The sequence below is a fragment of the Mercenaria mercenaria genome, chromosome 10 (assembly GCF_021730395.1).
Source record: "Mercenaria mercenaria strain notata chromosome 10, MADL_Memer_1, whole genome shotgun sequence".
Classification (NCBI taxonomy): Eukaryota; Metazoa; Mollusca; class Bivalvia; order Venerida; family Veneridae; genus Mercenaria; species Mercenaria mercenaria.
The window spans coordinates 28,057,692-28,080,241 of record NC_069370.1 but is presented as its reverse complement, the minus strand read 5'-3'; the positions used below and the strand labels follow the sequence as shown (position 1 = coordinate 28,080,241).

At 37.2% G+C, this 22,550-nt stretch overlaps 1 protein-coding gene across 1 annotated transcript in view; it reads left to right on the top strand.

Annotated features, from left to right (window-relative positions):
- LOC128559842 (V-type proton ATPase subunit F-like) overlaps positions 1 to 14,344 on the top strand; it is a 45,780-nt gene extending 31,436 nt beyond the window's left edge. Inside the window, exons 3-5 of the mRNA XM_053552563.1 lie at positions 2,179 to 2,261; positions 5,445 to 5,567; positions 11,958 to 14,344. Coding sequence (XP_053408538.1) covers positions 2,179 to 2,261; positions 5,445 to 5,567; positions 11,958 to 11,987 — 236 coding nt within the window. The 3' untranslated portion in view covers positions 11,988 to 14,344. The remainder of the gene's footprint in view (positions 1 to 2,178; positions 2,262 to 5,444; positions 5,568 to 11,957) is intronic.
- Positions 14,345 to 22,550: the final 8,206 nt, after the last annotated feature.

Genomic DNA, 22,550 nt, shown 5'->3' with positions numbered 1-22,550 from the left:
AGGCTAGATAGTATACTTTAGACAATGAAATACACATTATTGTGTATGATGAGGTGTGTCAGTTCAAACTGTATGCTTATATGTATGATGAGGTGTGTCAGTTCAAACTGTTTGCCAATGTGTATGATGAGGTTTGTCAGTTCAAAATGTATGCTTATATGTATGATGAGGTGTGTCAGTTCAAACTGTATGCTTATATGTATGATGAGGTGTGTCAGTTCAAACTGTTTGCCAATGTGTATGATGAGGTGTGTCATTTCAAACTGTATGCTTATATCATTATATGTATGATGAGGTGTGTCAGTTCAAACTGTTTGCCAATGTGTATGATGAGGTGTGTCAGTTCAAACTGTATTATATATATGATGAGGTGTGTCAGTTCAAACTGTATGTTTACATGTATGATGAGGAGTGTCAGTTCAAACTGTTTGCTTACATGTATGATGAGGTGTGTCAGTTCAAACTGTATGCTAATATGTATGATGAGGTGTGTCAGTTCAAACTGTATGCTTACATGTATGATGAGGAGTGTCAGTTCAAACTGTATGCTTATATGTATGATGAGGAGTGTCAGTTCAAACTGTATGCTTATATGTATGATGAGGTGTGCAGTTCAAACTGTATGCTTATATGTATGATGAGATGTGTCAGTTCAAACTGTATGCTTATATGTATGATGAGGTGTGCAGTTCAAACTGTATGCTTACATGTATGATGAGATGTGTCAGTTCAAACTGTATGCTTATATGTATGATGAGGTGTGCCAGTTCAAACTGTATGCTTATATGTATGATGAGCATACTGTTTGAACTGTCATACCTCATCATACATATATGCATACAGTGTCAGTTCAACTTGGTGTAAGTATTTAGAGCAATATCTTTGTGCAAGAGATTTAGAGCAATGACAGCTTGGTGTAAGAGATTTAGAGCAATGACAGCTTGGTGTAAGAGATTTAGAGCAATGACAGCTTGGTGTAAGAGATTTAGAGCAATGACAGCTTGGTGTAAGAGATTTAGAGCAACATCAACCTGATGTAAGAGGTTTTGAGCAACACCAATAAGGTCAATATTGATTGATTAGGTTACACATCTGACATGCTCCAGGCATGTCAATGAAAGCTTTGCTTTCTTATATAATCAGCTGTCTTCATCAACTCTAGGTCACAGCACCATTATTTTTTCAGCTCCAGAAAGTGATATCTTAAGGCAGAGATTTTTTTAATAGTCTAGATAGCTATTGGACTCACCCATGCGTAGGCGTCCCGATTTGGTTAAGGTTTTGTATGTAAGCTGGTATCTCAGTAACCACTTGTGGGAATGGATTGAAACTTCACACACTTATTCATTATGATAAACTGACCTACATTGCACAGGTTCCATAACTCTATTTTGCTTTTTTACAAAACTATGTCCCCTTTTTGACTTAGAAAATCTTGGATAAGGTTTTGTATGTAAGCTGGTATCTCAGTACCCACTAATGGGAATGGATTGAAACTTCACACACTTGTTCACTGTCATGATCTGGCATGCACTGTGTAGGTCCTATAACTCTACTTTGCAATTTTTTCAAAATTATGACTTAGCAGTTTTTGGTTAAGTTTTTGTATGTAAGCTGGTATTTCAGTATCCACTTATGGGAAAGGATTGAAACTTCACGCACTTGTTCACTTTATGAGCTGATAAGCACTGTGAAGGTTTCATAACCCTTTTTCCCATTTTTACAAAATTATGCCCCTTTTATCGACTTTTGTATTCATTCAATTGACAAGGCTGTTGAATAGTCGAGCATTGCCGTCCTCTGACAGCTCTTGTTTTGGTTCAGATTATTTCCAGAATTTTTTTGCTGAAAATAAATTAAATAACATTTTAGGAAAAAATACATTTTGTACTCCTAAAAGTAATTTAAAATTTTCAAGAAATTTTACTTTGATGAAAGTTGTTTTGAAATAAAAGCTTTTATCATTTTAGGAAAAAAATGTTTATGCTCCTGATCCTTTTTATGATTCTGTTCCACTAATGTCAAGGTCACAAACTGTGTCACTGGTTTGCTATTGTTGGGGCAAGTGCGTTTCTTAAATGCATTTCTTGTTTCATAATTCTCATTCATTACACAATTTTGAGTCATTTCAGATTGTATTTCATATTATTTCTGTTACTATTTATGTTTATATTTTAGATACGAGTGTAATGGAAATAGAGGAGGTGTTCCGTAACTTTGTGAAGCGTACTGATATTGCCATCATTCTCATAAATCAAAATGTAAGTTTTTCTGTATCAGCTGACAGCAAGCTGTTACAACTAATCTTGAACATTTTATAAACAAATCATTTGAGTTGATATTGAAGTTTTCTGGGGGAAACTGGTGACAGATGTCTATTCAGTGTTTAACTAAACTGTAATGAAGTATCGACTTCCTGTCTATGTGTCTTTTCTCTAATTCAGTTTGTTTCATGCCTGTTCAATTTTTATAATGTTTAGTTAATTTTGACAGCAACAGTTTGAAACAAAAAATAAGCATATACCATGTACATGCACATAAATGCTAAAATATAATTTCGTTCGTCGTCCATCAACACCTCCCAGTCTAAACCACCAGTCCAATTTTTATAAAACTTCACAGAAATGTTCTTTGCATGATCCTCATTGAAAATTAGTCAAAGAAATGAATTCCATATAGAACTCTGGTTGCCATGGCAACTTAAAGAAAAAACTTTAAAAATCTTCTTGTCCAAAACCGCAGTAGCTAGGGCTTTGATATTTGGTATGTGGCATCATCTAATGGTCCTTTACCAAGTTTGTTCAAATTATCCCCCTAGGGTCAAATATGGCCCTGCCCTGGGGGGCTCACATGGTTTACATAGATTTATATAGGGGAAAACATTGAAAATCTTCTTGTCCAAAACCACCTGGCCTAGGGCTTTGATATTTGGTATGTAACATCATCTAGTGGTCCTCTACCTAGATTATTCAAATTACCCCCCCTCCCCCCCCAGGTTCATATATGGCCCTGCCCCAAGGGTCACATGGTTTATATCGACTTATATAGGAAAAAATCTTTGAAAATCTTCTTGTCAAAAACCACAGGGCATAGGGCTTATATATAAGGTATGTGACATTATCTAGTGGTCCTCTGCCAAGATTGTTTGAAATATTTGCCTCTGGGGTGAAAAGAGGCCCCGCCCCGGGGGTCCCAATTTTATATAGACTTGTATAGAAAAAAAACTTTAAAAATCTTCTTGTCACCACAAGACCTAGGCCTTTGATATTTGGTATGTAGCATTGCCTTATGGTCCTCTACCAAAATTGTTCAAATCAAAACCCTGGGCTGAAAAGAGGCTCCACCCCGGGGGTCCCAAGATTTACATAGACTTATATAGGATTTTTTTAAAAAAATCTTCTCGTCTGAAACCACAAGACCTAGGCCTTTGATATTTGATATGTAGCATTGCCTTGTGGTCCTCTACTAAAGTTTATTCAAATTATGTCCCTGGGATGAAAAGAGGCCTCGCCTGGGGGTACCAAGTTTTACATAGACTACATAGATTTACATGTTCCCTTTATATTTCCGTATAGCACTGACCCAGTCTAATCAAAGGAAAAGCTTGTTTACACTCTTGTTCATTTGATGTGCACTGAACTTGGTCAGAATGGTTATTGCATGAAATATCGGATGAAATTTTATCTGTGTCATGTGGGGTAAAAAACTAGGTCACCAGGTCAAATCAAAGAAAAAGCTTGTTTACACTATAGGGGGTACATTTTTGGATTCTATCTTCATAAAACTTGGTCAGAATGTTATCATAAAATCTTGCATGTCTTTAAATCTGGGTCACATGGGGTCAGAAACTAGGTCACTAGGTCAAATCAAAGGAAAAGTTTGTATACACTCCAGAGGCCACTTTTTTGCTCTATTCTTCCTGAATCTTTGTCAGAATGTTTGTTTTTATGAGATTTTAGACAAGTTCGAATCTGGGTCATGTGGGTTAAAAAAACTAGGTCACTAGGTCAAATCAAAGAAAGGGCTTGTTTACACTCAAGAGACCACTTTTTTGGTCAGATATTAATGAAAATTGGTCAGAATATTTGTCTCAATGAAAACACTAGGTAAAACATGTTTACACTGTTATGGTGTGTTACTCAGGTAAGCGACCTAGGGCCATCTTGGCCGTCTTGTTACCAAACTTGGTTTGTAACACCCTTTTATAGTCCTCCCTCAATTTTATTCAAATGATTCTGCTTGGACCAGTTTAGGGGCTGCCAGAGCTTAAAATAGAAAATCATTTAATCAACTTGTTGTCATGAACTGCTTTGTTTGTTTTACCAAACTGTGTCTGTTACATTCTTATATAGTCCTCTCTTCAGTTTGTTCTAATGGTTACACTTGGCATTATTTATTGACCGCATGACCTAAAACTAGAAAAAAAGCTGTAAATAACTTCTTCATATGAACTAGTGGTGTGGCGGTAACTCGATCAAAAGTTTAATCCAGGTCCAGGCACAAGACATTCCTGAAATTCTCATGAGTGTCTCCCAACTAGCAGGTCTGTACTGATTCTTCCCAGGAAAGATGGCTTCCTGTGTATTGGTGCTATAAATATAAAGGCACATTAAAGAACCAGGCTCTCTGGTCACAACTAGCTTAGCTAAGTTATTTTGACATACTCGTATAATAAAAGATTTCTCTCTCTGTGTTGAAAGCTTTCTCGCACTCTGTAGAGGTTGAATTTGGCATCCTGAGTGACTGCCTTTGTATGTAAAGCACCTTTGAACATTTTTATTATGAAAAGGTTGCTGTATTAATCTGATACAATAATATAATAACTTGATAGATTCTCACTAAACTTAGTCTGTAGTATGAAGGCTCTCTCCAAATGTTGGTGCAATGGTTGCATTTGGCCTCTTTGGCCAGAGGTAAAAAAGAAAAACTCTTTAACTTCATGACACGGACCTGATGATGGATCTTCATGAAACTTGGTCTGTAGCATCCTCTCTTTAATTTGTTAAAATGGTCCTACTTGGCCTCCTTTAGAGGTCACAAGAACTGAAAATAGAAAAAGCTTTAAATGAATTTTTCCCTAGAACCATTTATGGATTCACCAAACTTGGTCTGTAACATCCTTGCATGATTCTCTCTGAAGTTTGTTAATTGGTTCTGCTTGGTTCCTTTAAATGACTGCCAAAGCTAAAAAAATGTTTAAACAACTTCTCATCATGATTCACCAAACTCAGTCAGAAGAAAAAATAACCAGCCTGAAAAATAAAAGGCTGAATTAGAGCATGCTATTTTAGAAAAAAAAATATGATTTTGTGCATAGTCATTACTTACCTGTCAAATAATGTACATGTTTAAATAGTGCATGGGATTGAATAACTGTTATGTAATATTGCACTAATTATATATCATATTGCATTATTATGTGGTATATGTTATTTATATTGTAGATAGCAGAGATGATACGCCATGTTATAGACATGTATACAGATCCAATACCTGCTGTGTTAGAAATTCCCAGTAAAGAATGCCCCTATGATGCTAGCAAAGATTCTATTTTAAGACGAGCAAAGGTAAAACTTTTTAGAACAGAGTAGCTCTACTAACATCTTGTGATTTATTTGTCCCCTACTGGTTGAAAACCAGTTTCAGGGACTATAGGATTGTGCTTTTCCATCCTTCTGTCATTCTATCATTCCATCCGTCCGCAATTCCGTGTCCGGTCCATAACTCTGTCATTCATCAAGGGATTTTAAGATCACTTGGCACAAATATTCCCCATGATGAGCCGGTGTGTCGTGCACAAAACCCGGACCCTTAGCTCAAAGGTCACGATCACAATAGGAGGTCAAAGGTTAACAGGGCCTTTTTTCTGTCCGGTCCACAACTCTGCCATCCATGAAGGGATTCTAATATTACTTGGCACAAATGTACCTCGTAATAAGTCAATGTGACATGTACAACTTTCAGATCCCCAGCTCAAAGGTCAAGGTCAGACTTGCCAGTCAAATGTTAACATGGCATGAACAGGGTCTGTTTCATGTCAGGTCCAGAACTCTGTCATCCATCAAGGGTTTACAATATTAATTGGCATTAATCTTCCCCATGATCAGACGATGTGTCATGCGCAACACCCAGAACCCTAGCTTAAAGGTCAGGGTCATACTTGGAGATCAAAGGTCAATAGGGTTTTTATACACCGTCTGAAAGATGGGACGTAATATGGGAACACCCTTTTGTCCACAAACTTTGTCCGGAGCATTTCTTCTTCATGCATGAAAGGATTTTGATGTTACTTGGCACAAATGTTGATTTTGATGTAACTTGGCTTCCATCATGAGACGGAGTATTTTGCGCAAGAACCAGGTCCCTAGGTCTAAGGTCAAGGTCACATTTAGAGGCCAAAGGTCAGATACAAGAATGACTTTGTCTGGAGCATTTCTTCTTCATGCATGGATGGATTTTGATGTAACTTGGCACAATTGTTCACCATCATGAGACCGGGTGTCATGCGCAAGAACCAGGTCCCTAGATCTAAGGTCAAGGTCACACTTAGAAGTCAAAGGTCAGATACAAGAATGACAACTTCATCTAGAGCATTTCTTCTTCATGCATGGAGTGATTTTGATGTAACTTGTCACAAATGTTCACCACCATGAGACAGAGTGTTTTGCTTAAGAACCAGGTCCCTAGGTCCAAGGTTAAGGTCACACTTAGAGGCCAAAGGTCAGATACAAGAATGACTTCGTCTGGAGCATTTCTTCTTCATGCATGGATGGATTTTGATGTAACTTGGAACAATTGTTTACCATCATGAGACGGAGTGTCATGCACAAGGTCCAGGTCTCCTAGGTCTAAGGTCAAGGTCACACTTAAAAGTCAAAAGTCAGATACATGAATGACAACTTTGTCCGGAGCATTTCTTCTTCATGCATGGAGGGAAAAAAAGATTTTTCAAGTTTTCCTCAAAACTTGCCTATGTTTTGACCTATGATCTCAAGACGTGTTGTGTGGTTACCTGCACTAGAGACCTACTAAGACTAAAATTCTTAGCTATACATCCACTGACAAATATGCAATTCGGGCAGCATCCATCGTTTTTAGCTCCACTAATCGGAGAATAGAGGTGCTATTCTACTTGCCCCGGCATCGGCGTGAACTTTCTTGGTTAAAGTTTTTTGGCAACCTTTGTTTTTCTTTGTTACTATTGCTTATATCTAACTGTAACTTCACATTAACATTGTTCAGGATGCAAACAAAGTATGTGCTGGTGCAGGGCCTATTATACACAAGGTCAAGGTCACCAGGGTGTTATACTTAGGTTATTTTTAAGGTTAAAGTTTTTCGGCAACCTTTGTTTTTTCTGTCATATCTTTGTTACTATTGCTTATATCTTACTGTATGTTCTCATAAACATTGTCCAGCATACAAACAAAGTATGTTAAAAATATTTCTTTATAATCATCATCTGCATGTGTGGTTACAATCCCCATAACTCTAATTGTATTTTTGACAGAATTATGCCCCTTTCATACTTAGAGTTTTTTGGCAATCTTCGCTTTCTGGATATAACTTTAGTACAATATAAGATAAAGACTTGAAACTTAAATGTATCTTTATCATCATTATCTGCATGTGTGGTAACAATCCCCATAACTCTGATTTGTATTTTTGACAATTAATGCCCCTTTCATACTTAAATGTTTTGATAACCTTCCTTTTAAAGTAGAGGTCTCTTATTGAGACAAATTCATTTTACTGTCAAATCGCCGATTAGTGGAGCGTGCTGTCTTTAAGGACAGCTCTTGTTAACGATAGCCCTTGTTTTCGTTTTTAGCTCACCTGTCACAAAGTAACAAGATGAGCTTTTGTGATCGCGCGGCGTCCGTCGTCCGTGCGTGCGTGCGTGCGTGCATCCGTAAACTTTTGCTTGTGACCACTCTAGAGGTCACATTTTTCATGGGATCTTTATGAAAGTTGGTCAGAATGTTCATCTTGATGATATCTAGGTCAAGTTCGAAACTGGGTCACGTGCGGTCCAAAACTAGGTCAGTAGGTCTAAAAATAGAAAAACCTTGTGACCTCTCTAGAGGCCATACTTTTCAATGGATCTTCATGAAAGTTGGTCAGAATGTTCACCTTGATGATATCTAGATAAATTTAGAAACTGGGTCACGTGCAGTCAAAAACTAGGTCAGTAGGTCAAATAATAGAAAAACCTTGTGACCTCTCTAGAGGCCATATTTTTTAATGGATCTTCATGAAAATTGGTCAGAATGTTCATCTTGATGATATCTAGGTCAAGTTTGAAACTGGGTCATGTGCCTTCAAAAACTAGGTCAGTAGGTCAGATAATAGAAAAACCTTGTGACCTCTCTAGAGGCCATATTTTTCATGGGATCTGTATGAAAGTTAGTCTGAATGTTCATCTTGATGATATCTAGGTCAAGTTCGAAACTGGGTCATGTGCCATCAAAAACTAGGTCAGTAGGTCAAATAATAGAAAAACCTTGTGACCTCTCTAGAGGCTATATTTTTCACAAGATGTTCATGAAAATTGGTCAGAATGTTCATCTTGATGATATCTAGGTCAAGTTCGAAACTGGGTCACGTGCCTTCAAAAACTAGGTCAGTAGGTCAAATTATAGAAAACCTTGTGACCTCTCTAGAGGCCATATTTTTCATGGGATCTGTATAAAAGTTGGTCTGAATATTCATCTTGATAATATCTAGGTCAAGTTCGAAACTGGGTTAAGTGCCTTCAAAAACTAGGTCAATAGGTCTAAAAATAGAAAAACCTTGTGACCTCTCTAGAGGCCATATTTTTCATGGGATCTTTATGAAAGTTGGTCTGAATGTTCATCTTGATGATATCAAGGTCGAGTTTGAAACTGGGTCAGTTGTTTTCAAAAACCAGGTCAGTAGGTCTAAAAATAGAAAAACCTTGTGACCTGTCTAGAGGCCATACTTTTGAATGGATCTTCATGAAAATTGGTGTTCACCTTGATGATATCTAGGTCGAGTTCGAAACTGGGTCACGTGACGTCAATAACTAGGTCAGTAGGTCAAATAATAAAAAAACCTTGTGACCTCTCTAGAGGCCATATTTTTCATGGGATCTGTATGAAAGTTGGTCTGAATGTTCATGTTGATGATATCAAGGTCAGGTTCAAAACTGGGTCACATGAGCTTAAAAACTAGGTCACTATGTCAAATAATAGAAAAAAACAACATCATACTCAGTTCAAAACTGGGTCATGTGGGGACAGGTGAGCGATTCAGGACCATCATGGTCCTCTTGTTTTTGAAGCTACTGTCATGATATTTGAATCATATGTGCAGTTCTGTAACAAAAACTTTTCTTCTAACAAGCTCTTGATGGGCGTATTTTGTGACTATGGCACACTTTTTTGACTTGAAAATCCGCTAAATGTTTCATACCAGTCCATATTTTGCTTAACCTGTTTGGATTTGAAACTTTGACCACTTGTTTACCATCATAGTCTACATATGAAGGCAAGAGTACATTAACTAGGACAAGGACTTTCGCTCAGTTATGGCCCTTTTTGACATAGAAATTAGTTAAATTTCGCATACCATTCCATATTTTGTCTAAAATGTTTGGTATATGGCTTTGAAACTTTGAGCACTTGCTTACCATCATGGTCACACATTGTCATATAGTGCAAGACTTATCCAAATCCACAAATACAGGTACATTGTTTGTCTTATCTAGTTTTCTTCTTTTGTCTGAAAACCTCTGGAAATATTTTGATCCCATACTTCCATCAATTCTTTGAATAGTTGAGCGCGCTGTCAACAGACAGCTCTTGTTCTTGATGCACTTTCACTCAGTCTCTTTTTATTATGTCTCTGAGACATATTGTTTTTGCATTCACCTTGTGTCTGTCCGTCCGTCTGCATTAAGCTTGTCCGGCTTTCACAGGTCAAACTGCTGGCCGGATTTTGACGAAACTTTACTAGGGGTCAGTACCAAGCCTAGTTGTGCATATCGCTGGCACATTCAGCTTCGCTGCACAAAATGGCCGCCAGAGCATAAAATAGAAAATTATTGTCTGGCTTTCATATTGTTAACACTCTAGATACCACATTTTAAGTTTGAAACTCATGAGAATTAGTCAGAATGTTTGTCTTGATGACTTCTAGGTCAAGTTAGAATCTGGGTCATGTGGGGTCAAAAACTAGGTCACCCAGTCAAATTAAAGGAAAAGCTTGTTAACACTCTAAGAGGCCACATTTTTTACCCTATTGTCATGATTCTTGGTCAGAATGTTTATCTTGATGATCTTTAGGCCTAATTTGAATTTGGGTCATGTCGGGTCAAAACTAGGTTACTAGGCCAGATCAAAGGAAAATCTTGTTAACACACTGGAGACCACATTTTAAGTTTGAAACTCATGAGAATTGGTCAGAATGTTTGTCTTGATGATTTCTAGGTCAAGTTTGATCTGGGTCATATGGGGTCAAAAACTAAGTCACCCAGTCAAATTGAAGGAAAAGCAACAAACACTCTAGAGGCTACATTTATGACCCTATCTTCATGAAATATCTTGATGATCGTTAGGCCAAGTTTGAATCTGGGTCATGTGGGGTCAGAAACTAGGCACTAGGTCAGATCAAAGGAAAATCTTGTTAACACTCTAGGGGCCACATTTTTGATTCAATCTTCATAAAACTTTGTCAGAATGTTTGGTATCATGAAGTCTTGTATGATTTTGACTCTGGGTCATGTTGGGTCAAAATCTAGGTCACTTAGTAAAATCAAAGGAAAAGCTTGTTTATACTCTAGAGGCCACTTTTTTGCTCCAATCTTCATGAAACTTTGTCAGAATGTTTGTTTTCATGAAATCATGGACAAGTTTTAATCTGGGTCATTCAGGGTCAAAAACTAGGTTACTAGGTCAAATGAAAGAAAATACTTGTTTACACTCGGGCCACATTTTTGGTCCAATCTTAATGAAAATTGGTCAGAATATTTGTCTCCATGAAATTTCGGGCAGGTTAAAAATGAGGTCCGGTTGGGTAAAAAACTAGGTTACTAGGCCAAATCGAAGAAAAAAACACAGGAGGCCATATTTTTGCTGCAGTCTTCATGAAACTTGGTCAGAATGTTTATCTCCTTGAAAATTCGGACGAGTTTGAAATTGGGTCATGTGGTGTCAAAAACTGGGTCACTTGGTCAAACATATTTGTCAGCTCACCTGTCACAAAGTAACAAGGTGAGCTTTTGTGATTGCACAGCGTCCGTCGTCCGTGCGTGTATGCGTCCGTCCATCCGTAAACTTTTGCTTGTGACCACTCTAGAGGTCACATTTTTCATGAGATCTTTATGAAAGTTGGTCAGAATGTTCATCTTGATGATATCTAGGTCAAGTTCGAAACTGGGTCATGTGCGGTCCAAAACTAGGTCAGTAGGTCTAAAAATAGAAAATTTTGTGACCTCCATAGAGGCCATATTTTTCAATGGATCTTCATGAAAATTGGTCAGAATGTTCACCTTGATGATATCTAGGTCAGATTATTATATGCTCTAAGGGCTTGATCATGTAGTGCTTTAACAGCATTTTCATGTTTTCAGCAATATCATTTATAAAGAGTATAAAGAGCAAGGGAGATAAGGGCTCACCCTGTTTCAAACCGATAGTTACATTGAAAAAATCAGAAATATTTTACACAAGCATGAACATTACAATATATACATTTAGCATGTTAGTCATTTTACAGCTTATACCTGATTTTACCAATCCATAAATCCATAAAGATCTCTGTTAATTGTAACAAAGGCCCTCTGATAATCAATGAAAATGGAAATGTGCTTATCCAATCATCATATCATTTTGTAGTTTTTCTGTCCATAAGATGATTTGGACAAATTCCAGCTACCATTTATATTTTTTGGTTTCTCAGAATGCATTTTAATTTGAGCTTGTTTTGTGTTTCAGGGTATGTTTTCAGCTGAAGACTTCAGATGAGGACGTTTACAGTCTAGCTAGCTGAATAGAAAAAATGACAAGGGTTAATAATCGGAACATACATTTAGTATAGACTCTGCAATGTGTTATATTTTGTTTCAATGAATGTTTATGTTTTACATAAGACTTGTGCTGGACGCAAACATCCCTGGAAGTGTTACAGACCAGTGGGATTCTTGTTTGTAAACAGTTTTTATGTTGAAGATATATAGAATATTTTAGAACATAACCTGCTGGCTTTTATAGTTATTCTAATGCCTGATCACAAATTTATCTCAGAAATAAAATATATATAAAAGCTTAACCAAGAGGAGACACAGTTATTTTTATGGTTCAAGTACGATTTTTGAAACTTCTTTAACAATGAAAAAAAAAATGAAAGCCTGTTGTATAGAAGTAAATCATGTATTCAAGGAAAATTGATTTAAAGCCTCTTACTGAACATACAGAGAAACAGTGTCATTAATTGCATGTTGTACCTTTATACTTGTTTCATTCCATATCTTGAGTTGTTAGTATTCACTTTATATTGTTTAGCTATTTTCAACATGAAGAACTGTCAAATAGGCTTTTATGAAAGAAATTTTCTATTTAATGTTGTAAATATTGTTTCAGTGATATAGAAGTGAAACTCGGATTTTGAATATATATGAGAACTGTGTGATTCGTCGAAATTAGCACCAGTCTTTAGAAAGAAGACTAAAATCTTACAGTTAATCAGTGAATCAAACAATCATCATGAATAAAAGCAGTTGTATAACCATCATGTCAAAAATAAATTTACCATATGCTGTATATCTATAGTGTCTCAAGTGGTTATCATGCCACCATTGTTTTTAGCTCGACTATTCGAAGAAGCTCGACTATTCGAAGAATAGTCTAGCTATTCTACTCACCCTGGCGTCGGCGTTGGCATCGGTGTCACACCTTAGTTAAAGTTTTGCATGCAAGTACATATGGCCATCATTTATAGGCATATAGCTTGAAACTTATTTTTTCTTTTTCTAGGTCAATGACCAACCTCACTAGGTCAAGTCCTATAACTCTGACATGTATTTTGGGCCAATTATGTCCCTTTCTGGACTTAGAAAACCCTGGTTAAAGTTTTACATGCAAGTTACTGTCTCCAAAACTAATGCAGATATTGAATTGAAACTTCACATGTGTCTTCGGGGTTTTAAATCTAGTTGATAGCATCAAGTTCCATAACTCTGACCTGTATTTTAGGCAAAGTATGCCCCCTTTTGGACTTAGAAAATCCTGGTTAAAGTTTTGCGTGCAAGTACATACAGCTATTACTTAAAGACATATAGATTTGAAACATATTTTTTCTTTTTCTAGATCAATTACCAACCTCACTTGGTCAAGTCCCATAACTATGACATTTATTTTGTGCCAATTATGCCCCCTTTTGGACTTAGAAAATCCTGGTTAAAGTTTTACATGCAAGTTACTATCTCCAAAACTAATGCAGATATTGAATTGAAACTTCACATGTGTCTTCGGGGTTATAAAACTAGTTGATAGCATCAAGTCCCATAACTCTGACCTGCATTTTGGCCAAATTATGCCCCCTTTTGGAGTTAGAAAATCCTGGTTAAAGTTTTGCGTGCAAGTACATACAGCTATTACTTAAAGGCATAATTATAGATTTGAAACTTAGTTTTTCTTTTTCTAGATCAAGTCCCATAACTCTGACATGTATTTTGTGGCAATTATGCCCCCTTTTGGACTTAGAAAATCCTGGTTAAAGTTTTACATGCAAGTTACTATCTCCAAAACTTCAGATATTGAATTGAAACTTCACATGTGTCTTCGGGTTATAAATCTAGTTAATAGCATCAAGTCCCATAACTCTGACCTGTATTTTGGGCAAAGTATGCCCCCTTTTGGACTTAGAAAATCCTGGTTAAAGTTTTACATGCAAGTTACTATCTGCAGTACAAATGCAGATGTTAAATTGAAACTTCACATGTGCCTTCGGGGTTATAAAACAAGTTGATTTCATCAAGTCCCATAATTCTGACTTGCATTTTGGTCAAATTATGTCCCCTTTTGAACTTAAAACTTCTGGTTAAAGTTTTGCATGCAAGTTACTATCTCCAAAACTAATGCAGATACTGATTTGAAACTCTATAGTTATTTTAACATTTAGGGTAATATTTTCCTGCTTCTGGGACAATATTTCGAATAGTTGAGCACTGGTTGTCTTACGGACAGCTCTTGTTCATTCTTTAGTAGGTCCATTCTGTATATGTTATGGATATACCGTGACAATTATATGTAACGGTGTTGTATTTAATTTAGACCCATTTTCTTTTTAAGGAGATCATTGTAATGTAAAAATAGTTGCTAGAGAGATAAGATTTGTTATTTTTTACTCCATTAAATTCGAGAATTTCAAGTTAGAATTGATTACAGTGCAACACCGCTCCCTCGAGCATCAATGTCTTTAGTTCCTCGGCTTAATCAAGTGTAACACCGCTCCCTTGAGCATCAATGTCTTTAGTTCCTCAGCTTAATCAAGTGCAACACCGCTCCCCCAGGCATCAATGTCTTTAGTTCCTCGGCTTAATCAAGTGTAGTGCAACACCGCTCCATCGAGCTTCAATGTCTTTAGTTCCTCGGCTTAATCAAGTGTAACACCGCTCCCTGGAGCATCAATGTCTTTAGTTCCTCGGCTAAATCAAGTGTAACACAGATCCGTTGAGCATCAATGTCTATAGTTCCTCGGCTTAATTGCAACACCGCTCCCTCGAGCATCAATGTCTTTAGTTCCTCGGCTTAATCAAGTGCAACACCGCTCCCTCGAGCATCAATGACTTTAGTTCCTTGGCTTAATCAAGTGCAACACCGCTCCCTCGAGCATCAGTGACTTTAGTTCCTCGGCTTAATCAAGTGGAACACCACTCCCTTGAGCATCAATATCTTTAGTTCCTCAGCTTTATCAAGTGCAACACCGCTCCCTCGAGAATTAGTGTCTGGAGTTCTTCGGCTTAATCAAGTGCAACACTGCTCCTTCGAGCTTCAATGTCTTTAGTACCTCGGCTTAATCAAGTGTAACACCACTCCCTTGAGCATCAATATTTTTTGTTCCTCAGCTTTATCAAGTTCAACACCGCTCCCTCGAGAATCAATGTCTGGAGTTCCTCGGCTTAATCAAGTGCAACACCACTCCCATGAGCATCAATATCTTTAGTTCCTCAGCTTTATCGAGTGCAACACCGCTCCCTCGAGAATCAATGTCTGGAGTTCCTCGGCTTAATCAAGTGCAACACCGCTCCCACGAGCATCAATATCTTTAGTTCCTCAGCTTAATCAAGTGCAACACCGCTCCCTCAGGCATCAATGTCTTTAGTTCCTCGGCTTAAGTGTAACACCACTCCCTAGAGCGTCAATGTTTTTAGTTCGTCAGCTTAATCAAGTGTAACACTGCTCCCTCGAGAATCAATGTCTGGAGTTCCTCGGCTTAATCAAGTGTAATACCGCACCACTCTTGAATGAAGACGTCAACCTAGAGGCGCATAGCAAGGTATTCGAGGGGGTGTCTTTAAACATGTTAGGGGGTCAGGGGTATCTTCCCCTAGATTTTTTTTTGAGTCGGCTAAAGGCTGAAAGCCCTTTGACGAGTCCTTGCTGTTCAGCGATTCTCTAAATGGACCGAATAACACGTGAAGTATGTAGTTCCATTAGATTTCTCAAACTTCAAACAGTTCACTGCATGAATGAAGTTAAGTTGTGTCAATTCCCTTTGCTATGACCAATATACGATGTAATCTGTCATATTTATGACTTGTAATTGTGCAATACTCGAATGTAACTCATTAAGCATAAATGTGCATTTTAAGAATTGCGCAGGCTTACAAAGCTTGGGTAACATCCAGCGAAAGACAAAAAATAGTTCCACAGGGCTCCAGATAAGATGCGTATTAGCGTAAATTACGTATAGAAATAATGCAAATACGCATGTCTAATAATTTCTAAGCGTATAAAAACGTATATAAAATTACAGAAACGCACACAATGCTTTTTTAAAAACAAAATCTGAATCGTCTGGATGCGTTAGGTAACATAGCCGATCAGCCTTAATTCTCCCACATTGAACGTAAACATGCATCGTATGATTTCTATAAACTTTGCGTGGGTTGAATTTTGCAGTCAGTAAACGGATAAATCATCGGAAGAAGAAGCTCTTACTGGTTTGTTTAGTTACTACTGATATTAAAAATGATTTTAATTCTTATTTTTCGAGAAATAAACAAATCGGCGAAACATTAAATTGTATTTTCTTGTAGTTTTTGAAATCGAAAGTAGATCATCTATGTTTGGCTGCTTTCATGAAACGAAACAACTTTTTTATGAAAAGATTTAAATAAGAGGTAATTTAACTGTAAACTTCAATGTCAGATACTGCCAATTGCTGCTAAATGTCTTCGTATCATCACAATTTGTAAAATTTATTGTTGAAACTGGAGAAAAGTGTAATCGTATCCAGATATAATATTTTGGGTAAATATCGAGCTGTGTTATGAAATTTTAAGAAAAAAACTAAAAACAAACTGAAACTGGTAGACTATACTGTCAGTACATCAATCATTAGCCGACTCAGGGCCTTCAGGCCTTTGATTTAAAATACAGTTATGAAATGGTATCCTCAGGTGCATGTATTGGTGGGTGTACTCCCCTCATAAAAGGGGCTCAGGGGGCTCTCCCCCTGGATTTTTAACCAGGTTTTCGTAGAAAACTGGTTATTAGATTGGGGTATGTTGGCGGGCAGGCGTCAAACTTGGTTTCCTCACAATAATTTTAGTTTGGAACAAGCTATAGACACCAACTTGGCCTGTAGATAGATGATCAGGAGACGAAGCTTGGGATTGCATTTGGGTCAAGGTCAAGGTCACTGTCGCTAAAAATAGAAAAATTGGTTTCCGCACAATAACTAGTTTTCATTGATGTATTGAAATTAAACTAGGCCTATAGGTAGCTTATAGAAAAACCAAGGTTTGGATTGTATATGGGATCATTGGGGTCAAGTTCAAGGTCAGGATAACTTATTTAATCTTCACACTTGAAAATTCTACAGTGGCGCAGTGGTCTAGAGCATTGAGCCAAAAGCTACTTTTTAGTCAATGGGACGGAAGGGTGTCTGTTCAAATCCAACTGAGATCCAAATTTTTGTTTCTTTTTTTTTTTTGGTCAAGGTCACAGTTACTAAAAATAGATTTTATCTCTAAAAATAGATTTTTTTCTCTAAATATAGTTTTTTATACTCGGTGTGATCATCAAAAAGGTGGTTTCTGCTTTATAATTTTAGTTTGGACTTACTTACTGCCACCAAACTTTGTGTACAGTAAGCTTATCTGAAAAATTAGCTTTGAATGATATTTGGGGTAACTGTTACTAACTGGTACTTTTTCTTTGATGTCATTCATTCCGTAAGGCTTTTATATGGCTATTTTTCTCTTACGTGGCTAAAAGAACAATAGAGAGAACAAAAGTATAGCCACATAAATTTCCATATGTAGGTACGTCCGTGCGTCCGTCCGTGCGTCTGTCAACAATTTCTTGTCTGCACGATAGTGGTTTCATTTATGATTTTATTTTAACCAAACTTGCACACAACTTGTATCACCATAAGATCTCAGTTCCTTTCTTGAACTGGCCAGATCCCATTATGGGTTCCAGAGTTATGGCCCCTGAAAGGGCCAAAATCAGCTATTTTGACCTTGTCTGCACAATAGCAGCTTGTTTTATGATTTGATTTTTACCAAACTGGCACACAACTTGTATCACCATAAGATCTTGGTTCCTTTCTTGAACTGGCCAGATCCCGTTATGGGTTCCAGAGTAATGGCCCCTGAAAGGGCCAGAATTAGCTATTTTGACCTTTTCTGCACAATAGCAGCTTCATTTATGATTTGATTTTAACCAAACTTGCACACAACTTGTATCACTATAAGATCTTGGTTCCTTTCTTGAACTGGCTAGATTCGATATGGGTTCCAGAGTTATGGCCCCTGAAAGGGCCAGAATTAGCTATTTTGACCTTGTCTGCACAATAGCAGCTTCATTTATGATTTGAATTTAATCAAACTTGCACAAAACTTGTGTTGCCATAAGATCTCAGTTCCTTTGTTGAACTGGCCAGATCCCGTAATGGGTTCCAGAGTTATGGCCCCTGAAAGGGCCAAAATTAGCTATTTTGACCTTGTCTGCACAATAGCAACTTCATTTATGATTTGATTTTAACCAAACTTGCACACAACTTGTATCACCACAAGATCTTGGTTCCTTTCTTGAACTGGCCAGATTCCGTCATGGGTTCCAGAGTTATGGCCCCTTGAAGGTCCAAAATTGGCTATTTGGCTTTTGCAGCCATATAGAGACTTCATTTATGGTTTTATTTGATACAAACTTCCAAAATATCTTCAACAACAATAAATCTTGGATTCCATGACAAATCAGATCCAATCGTAGGTTCCAGAGTTATTTTATATCTGATTACCTCCCCTGATTGTAGTCAAAATGGATTTATATCAGTAAGTACTTATAGGACTTATTTGAAATTTCATTATTATCATTAGTTGGACTGAGTCAATCAGGGTAGATAACTATGGACTGATTTTATGTCAAATTACCTCCCTTTATTTCAAATTAAAATGGGTATATCTCCGTAACTAATGAAGATACTGATCTGAAATTTCATTTATGTCAACAGATTTATTTGGCAAATCCTTCTTTTGTTCACTTACAATAATTTTCTTTTTAATTACTTCTCTTTTATGTTAATATAAATAGCTTATTTTTAGTAACTTTTTAGCTCACCTGTCACAAAGTGACAAGGTGAGCTTTTGTGATCGCGCGGTGTCCGTCATCCGTCGTCCGTCAGTGCGTCCGTGCATGCGTGTGTCCGTCCGTAAACTTTTGCTTCTGACCACTCTAGAGGTCACATTTTTCATGGGATCTTTATGAAAGTTGGTCAGAATGTTCATCTTGATGATATCTAGGTCAAGTTCGAAACTGGGTCACGTGCCATCAAAAACTAGGTCAGTAGGTCTAAAAATAGAAAAACCTTGTGACCTCTCTAGAGGCCATATATTTCACAAGATCTTCATGAATATTGGCCAGAATGTTCACCTTGATGATATCTAGGTCAAGTTCGAAACTGGGTCACGTGCCTTCAAAAACTAGGTCAGTAGGTCTAAAAATAGAAAAACCTTGTGACCTCTCTAGAGGCCATATTTTTCACAAGATCTTCATGAAAATTGGTCAGAACGTTCAACTTGATGATATCTAGGTCAAGCTCGAAACTGGGTCACGTGCCATCAAAAACTAGGTCAGTAGATCAAATAATAGAAAAACCTTGTGACCTCTCTAAAGGCCATATTTTTCATGGGATCTGTATGAATGTTAGTCTGAATGTTCGTCTTGGTGATATCTAAGTCAAGTTCGAAACTGGGTCACGTGCGGTCAAAAACTAGGTCAGTAGGTCTAAAAATAGAAAAACCTTGTGACCTCTCTAGAGGCCATATATTTCGTGAGATCTTCATGAAAATTGGTCAGAATGTTCACCGTGATGATATCTAGATCAAATTTGAAAGTGGGTCACGTGCCATCAAAAACTAGGTCAGTAGGTCAAATAATAGAAAAACCTTGTGACCTCTCTAGAGGCCATATTTTTTATGGGATCTGTATGAAAGTTGGTCTGAATGTTCATCTTGATGATATCTAGGTCAAGTTCGAAAGTGGGTCACGTGCCTTCAAAAACTAGGTCAGTAGGTCAAATAATAGAAAAACCTTGTGACCTCTCTAAAGGCCATATTTTTCATGGGATCTGTATGAAAATTGGTCTGAATGTTCATCTTGATGATATCTAGGTCAAGTTCGAAACAGGGTCATGTGCAGTCAAAAACTAGGTCAGTAGGTCTAAAATAGAAAAAACCTTGTGACCTCTCTAGAGGCCATACTTGTGAATGGATCTCCATAAAATTGGTCAGAATGTTCACCTTGATGATATCTAGGTCAATTTTGAAACTGGGGTCACGTGCCTTAAAAAACTAGGTCAGTAGGTCAAATAATAAAAAAACCTTGTGACCTCTCTAGAGGCCATACTTTTCATGGGATCTGTATGAAAGTTGGTCTGAATGTTCATCTTGATGATATCTAGGTCGAGTTTGAAACTGGGTCAACTGCGGTCAAAAACTAGGTCAGTAGGTCTAAAATTATGGCCCTCTTGTTGATTTTATTTTAACCAAACTTGCATACAACTTGTATCACCATAAGATCTTGGTTCCTTTCTTGAACTGGCCAGATCTTGTTATGGGTTCCAGAGTTATGGCCCCTGAAAGAGCCAAAATTAGCTATTTTGACCTTGTCTGCGCAATAGCAGCTTTATGATTTTATTTTAACCAAACTTGCACACAACTTGTATTACCATAAGATCTTGGTTCCTTTCTTGAACTGGCCAGATCCTGTTATGGGTTCCAAGGTTATGGCCCCTGAAAGAGCCAAAATTAGCTATTTTGACCTTGTCTGCACAATAGCAGCTTTATTTTTGATTTGATTTTTACCAAACTTCCACACAACTTGTATCACCATAAGATCTTGGACCTTTCTTGAACTGGCTAGATCCCATTATGGGTTCCAGAGTTATGGCCCCTGAAAGGGCCAAAATTAGCTATTTTGACCTTGTCTGCACAATATAAGCAGCTTTATTTATGTCTTGATTTGGTTTTTACCAAACTTGCACACAACTTGTATCACCATATAATCTTGGTTCCTTTCTTGAACTGGCCAGATTCTATTAAGGGTTCCAGAGTGATGGCCCCTGAAAGGGCCAGAATTAGCTATTTTGACCTTTTCTGCACAATAGCAGCTTCATTTATGATTTGAATTTAATCAAACTTGCACAAAACTTGTGTCACCATAAGATCTCAGATCCTTTCTTGAACCGGCCAGATCCCATAATGTGTTTTAAAGTTATGGCCCCTGAAAGGGCCAAAATTAGCTATTTTGACCTTGTCTGCGCAATAGCAGCTTCATTTATGATTTGAATTTAATCAAACTTGCACAAAAACTTGTGTCACCATAAGATCTTGGTTCCTTTCTTGAACTGGCCAGATCCCATAATGGGTTCCAGAGTTATGGCCCCTGAAAGGGCCAAAATTAGCTATTTTGACTTTGTCTGCACAATAGCAGCTTCATTTATGATTTGAATTTAATCAAACTTGCACAAAACTTGTGTCACCATAAGATCTCAGATCCTTTCTTGAACCGGCCAGATCCCATAATGGGTTTTAGAGTTATGGCCCCTGAAAGGGCCAAAATTAGCTATTTTGACCTTGTCTGCACAATAGCAGCTTCATTTATGATTTGAATTTAATCAAACTTGCACAAAAACTTGTGTCACCATAAGATCTTGGTTCCTTTCTTGAAATGGCCAGATCCCTTAATGGGTTCCAGAGTTATGGCCCCTGAAAGGGCCAAAATTAGCTATCTTGACTTTGTCTGCACAACAGCAGCTTCATTTATGATTTGATTTTAACCAAACTTGCACACAACTTGTATCACCATATCCTTTTTATATGCCCTGAGGGACATATTATGTTATCGCCTCGATGTCTGTCTGTCTGTCTGTCTGTTGGTTAGCAATTTCCCTTCCGCTCTGTAACTCTTGAACCCCTTGAAGGATTTCAAAGAAACCTGACACAAATGTTCACCTTATGGAAACGATGTGCAGAGCGCATGTTTTGGATGGCTCACTTCAAGGTCAAGGTCACACTTTGGGGTCAAACGTCATATGACTTTGTTTTGTGTGTATATTGCTCTGCATTTGCGTTGCATTGCAGTGCTCTTGTTTTTATTTGGCAGATCCTTCTTTTGTTCACTTACAATAATTTTTTTTTAATTACTTCCCTTTCATGTTACTTTAAATAGCTTATTTAGTAACTTTTTTATTATTGGCCATAGGGAAAAACCGAGACCACTTTCCTGTGGTATAACATGGATGGTACCCTAATTTATAGGTGTATTTTGACATATCTGTACCTTTAAGAAAATTTTAACTATATTTTCTCATGATTCTTTTGATCTTGATTATTTTTTGACCTTCTTGTCCTTAAGTGCAATGATGACAGGTGAGCGATATAGGGCCATTATGGCCCTCTTGTTTTTTAATTACTTCCCTTTTATGTTACTATAAATAGTTTATTTAGTAACTTTTTTATTATTGGCCGTAGGGAAAAATGGAGACCACTTTTCTGTGGTACAACATGGATGGTTACCTCCAATGTTTAGGTGTATTTTGACATATCTGTACCTTGTAGGAATTTTTTTTCTTTTTGGTTAAAAAAATTCTTGTATGAAACTACTGACCTGATTTGAAAATAGTTTTATTTGAATTAACTTTAAGAAAATTTCAACTATATTTTCTCATAATTCTTTTGATTGATCTTGATTATGATTTTTTGACCTTCTTGTCCTTAAGTGCAATGATAACAGGTGAGCGATATAGGACCATTATGGCCCTCTTGTTGCAGTATACTTGGTATGTAGATAGCTTTT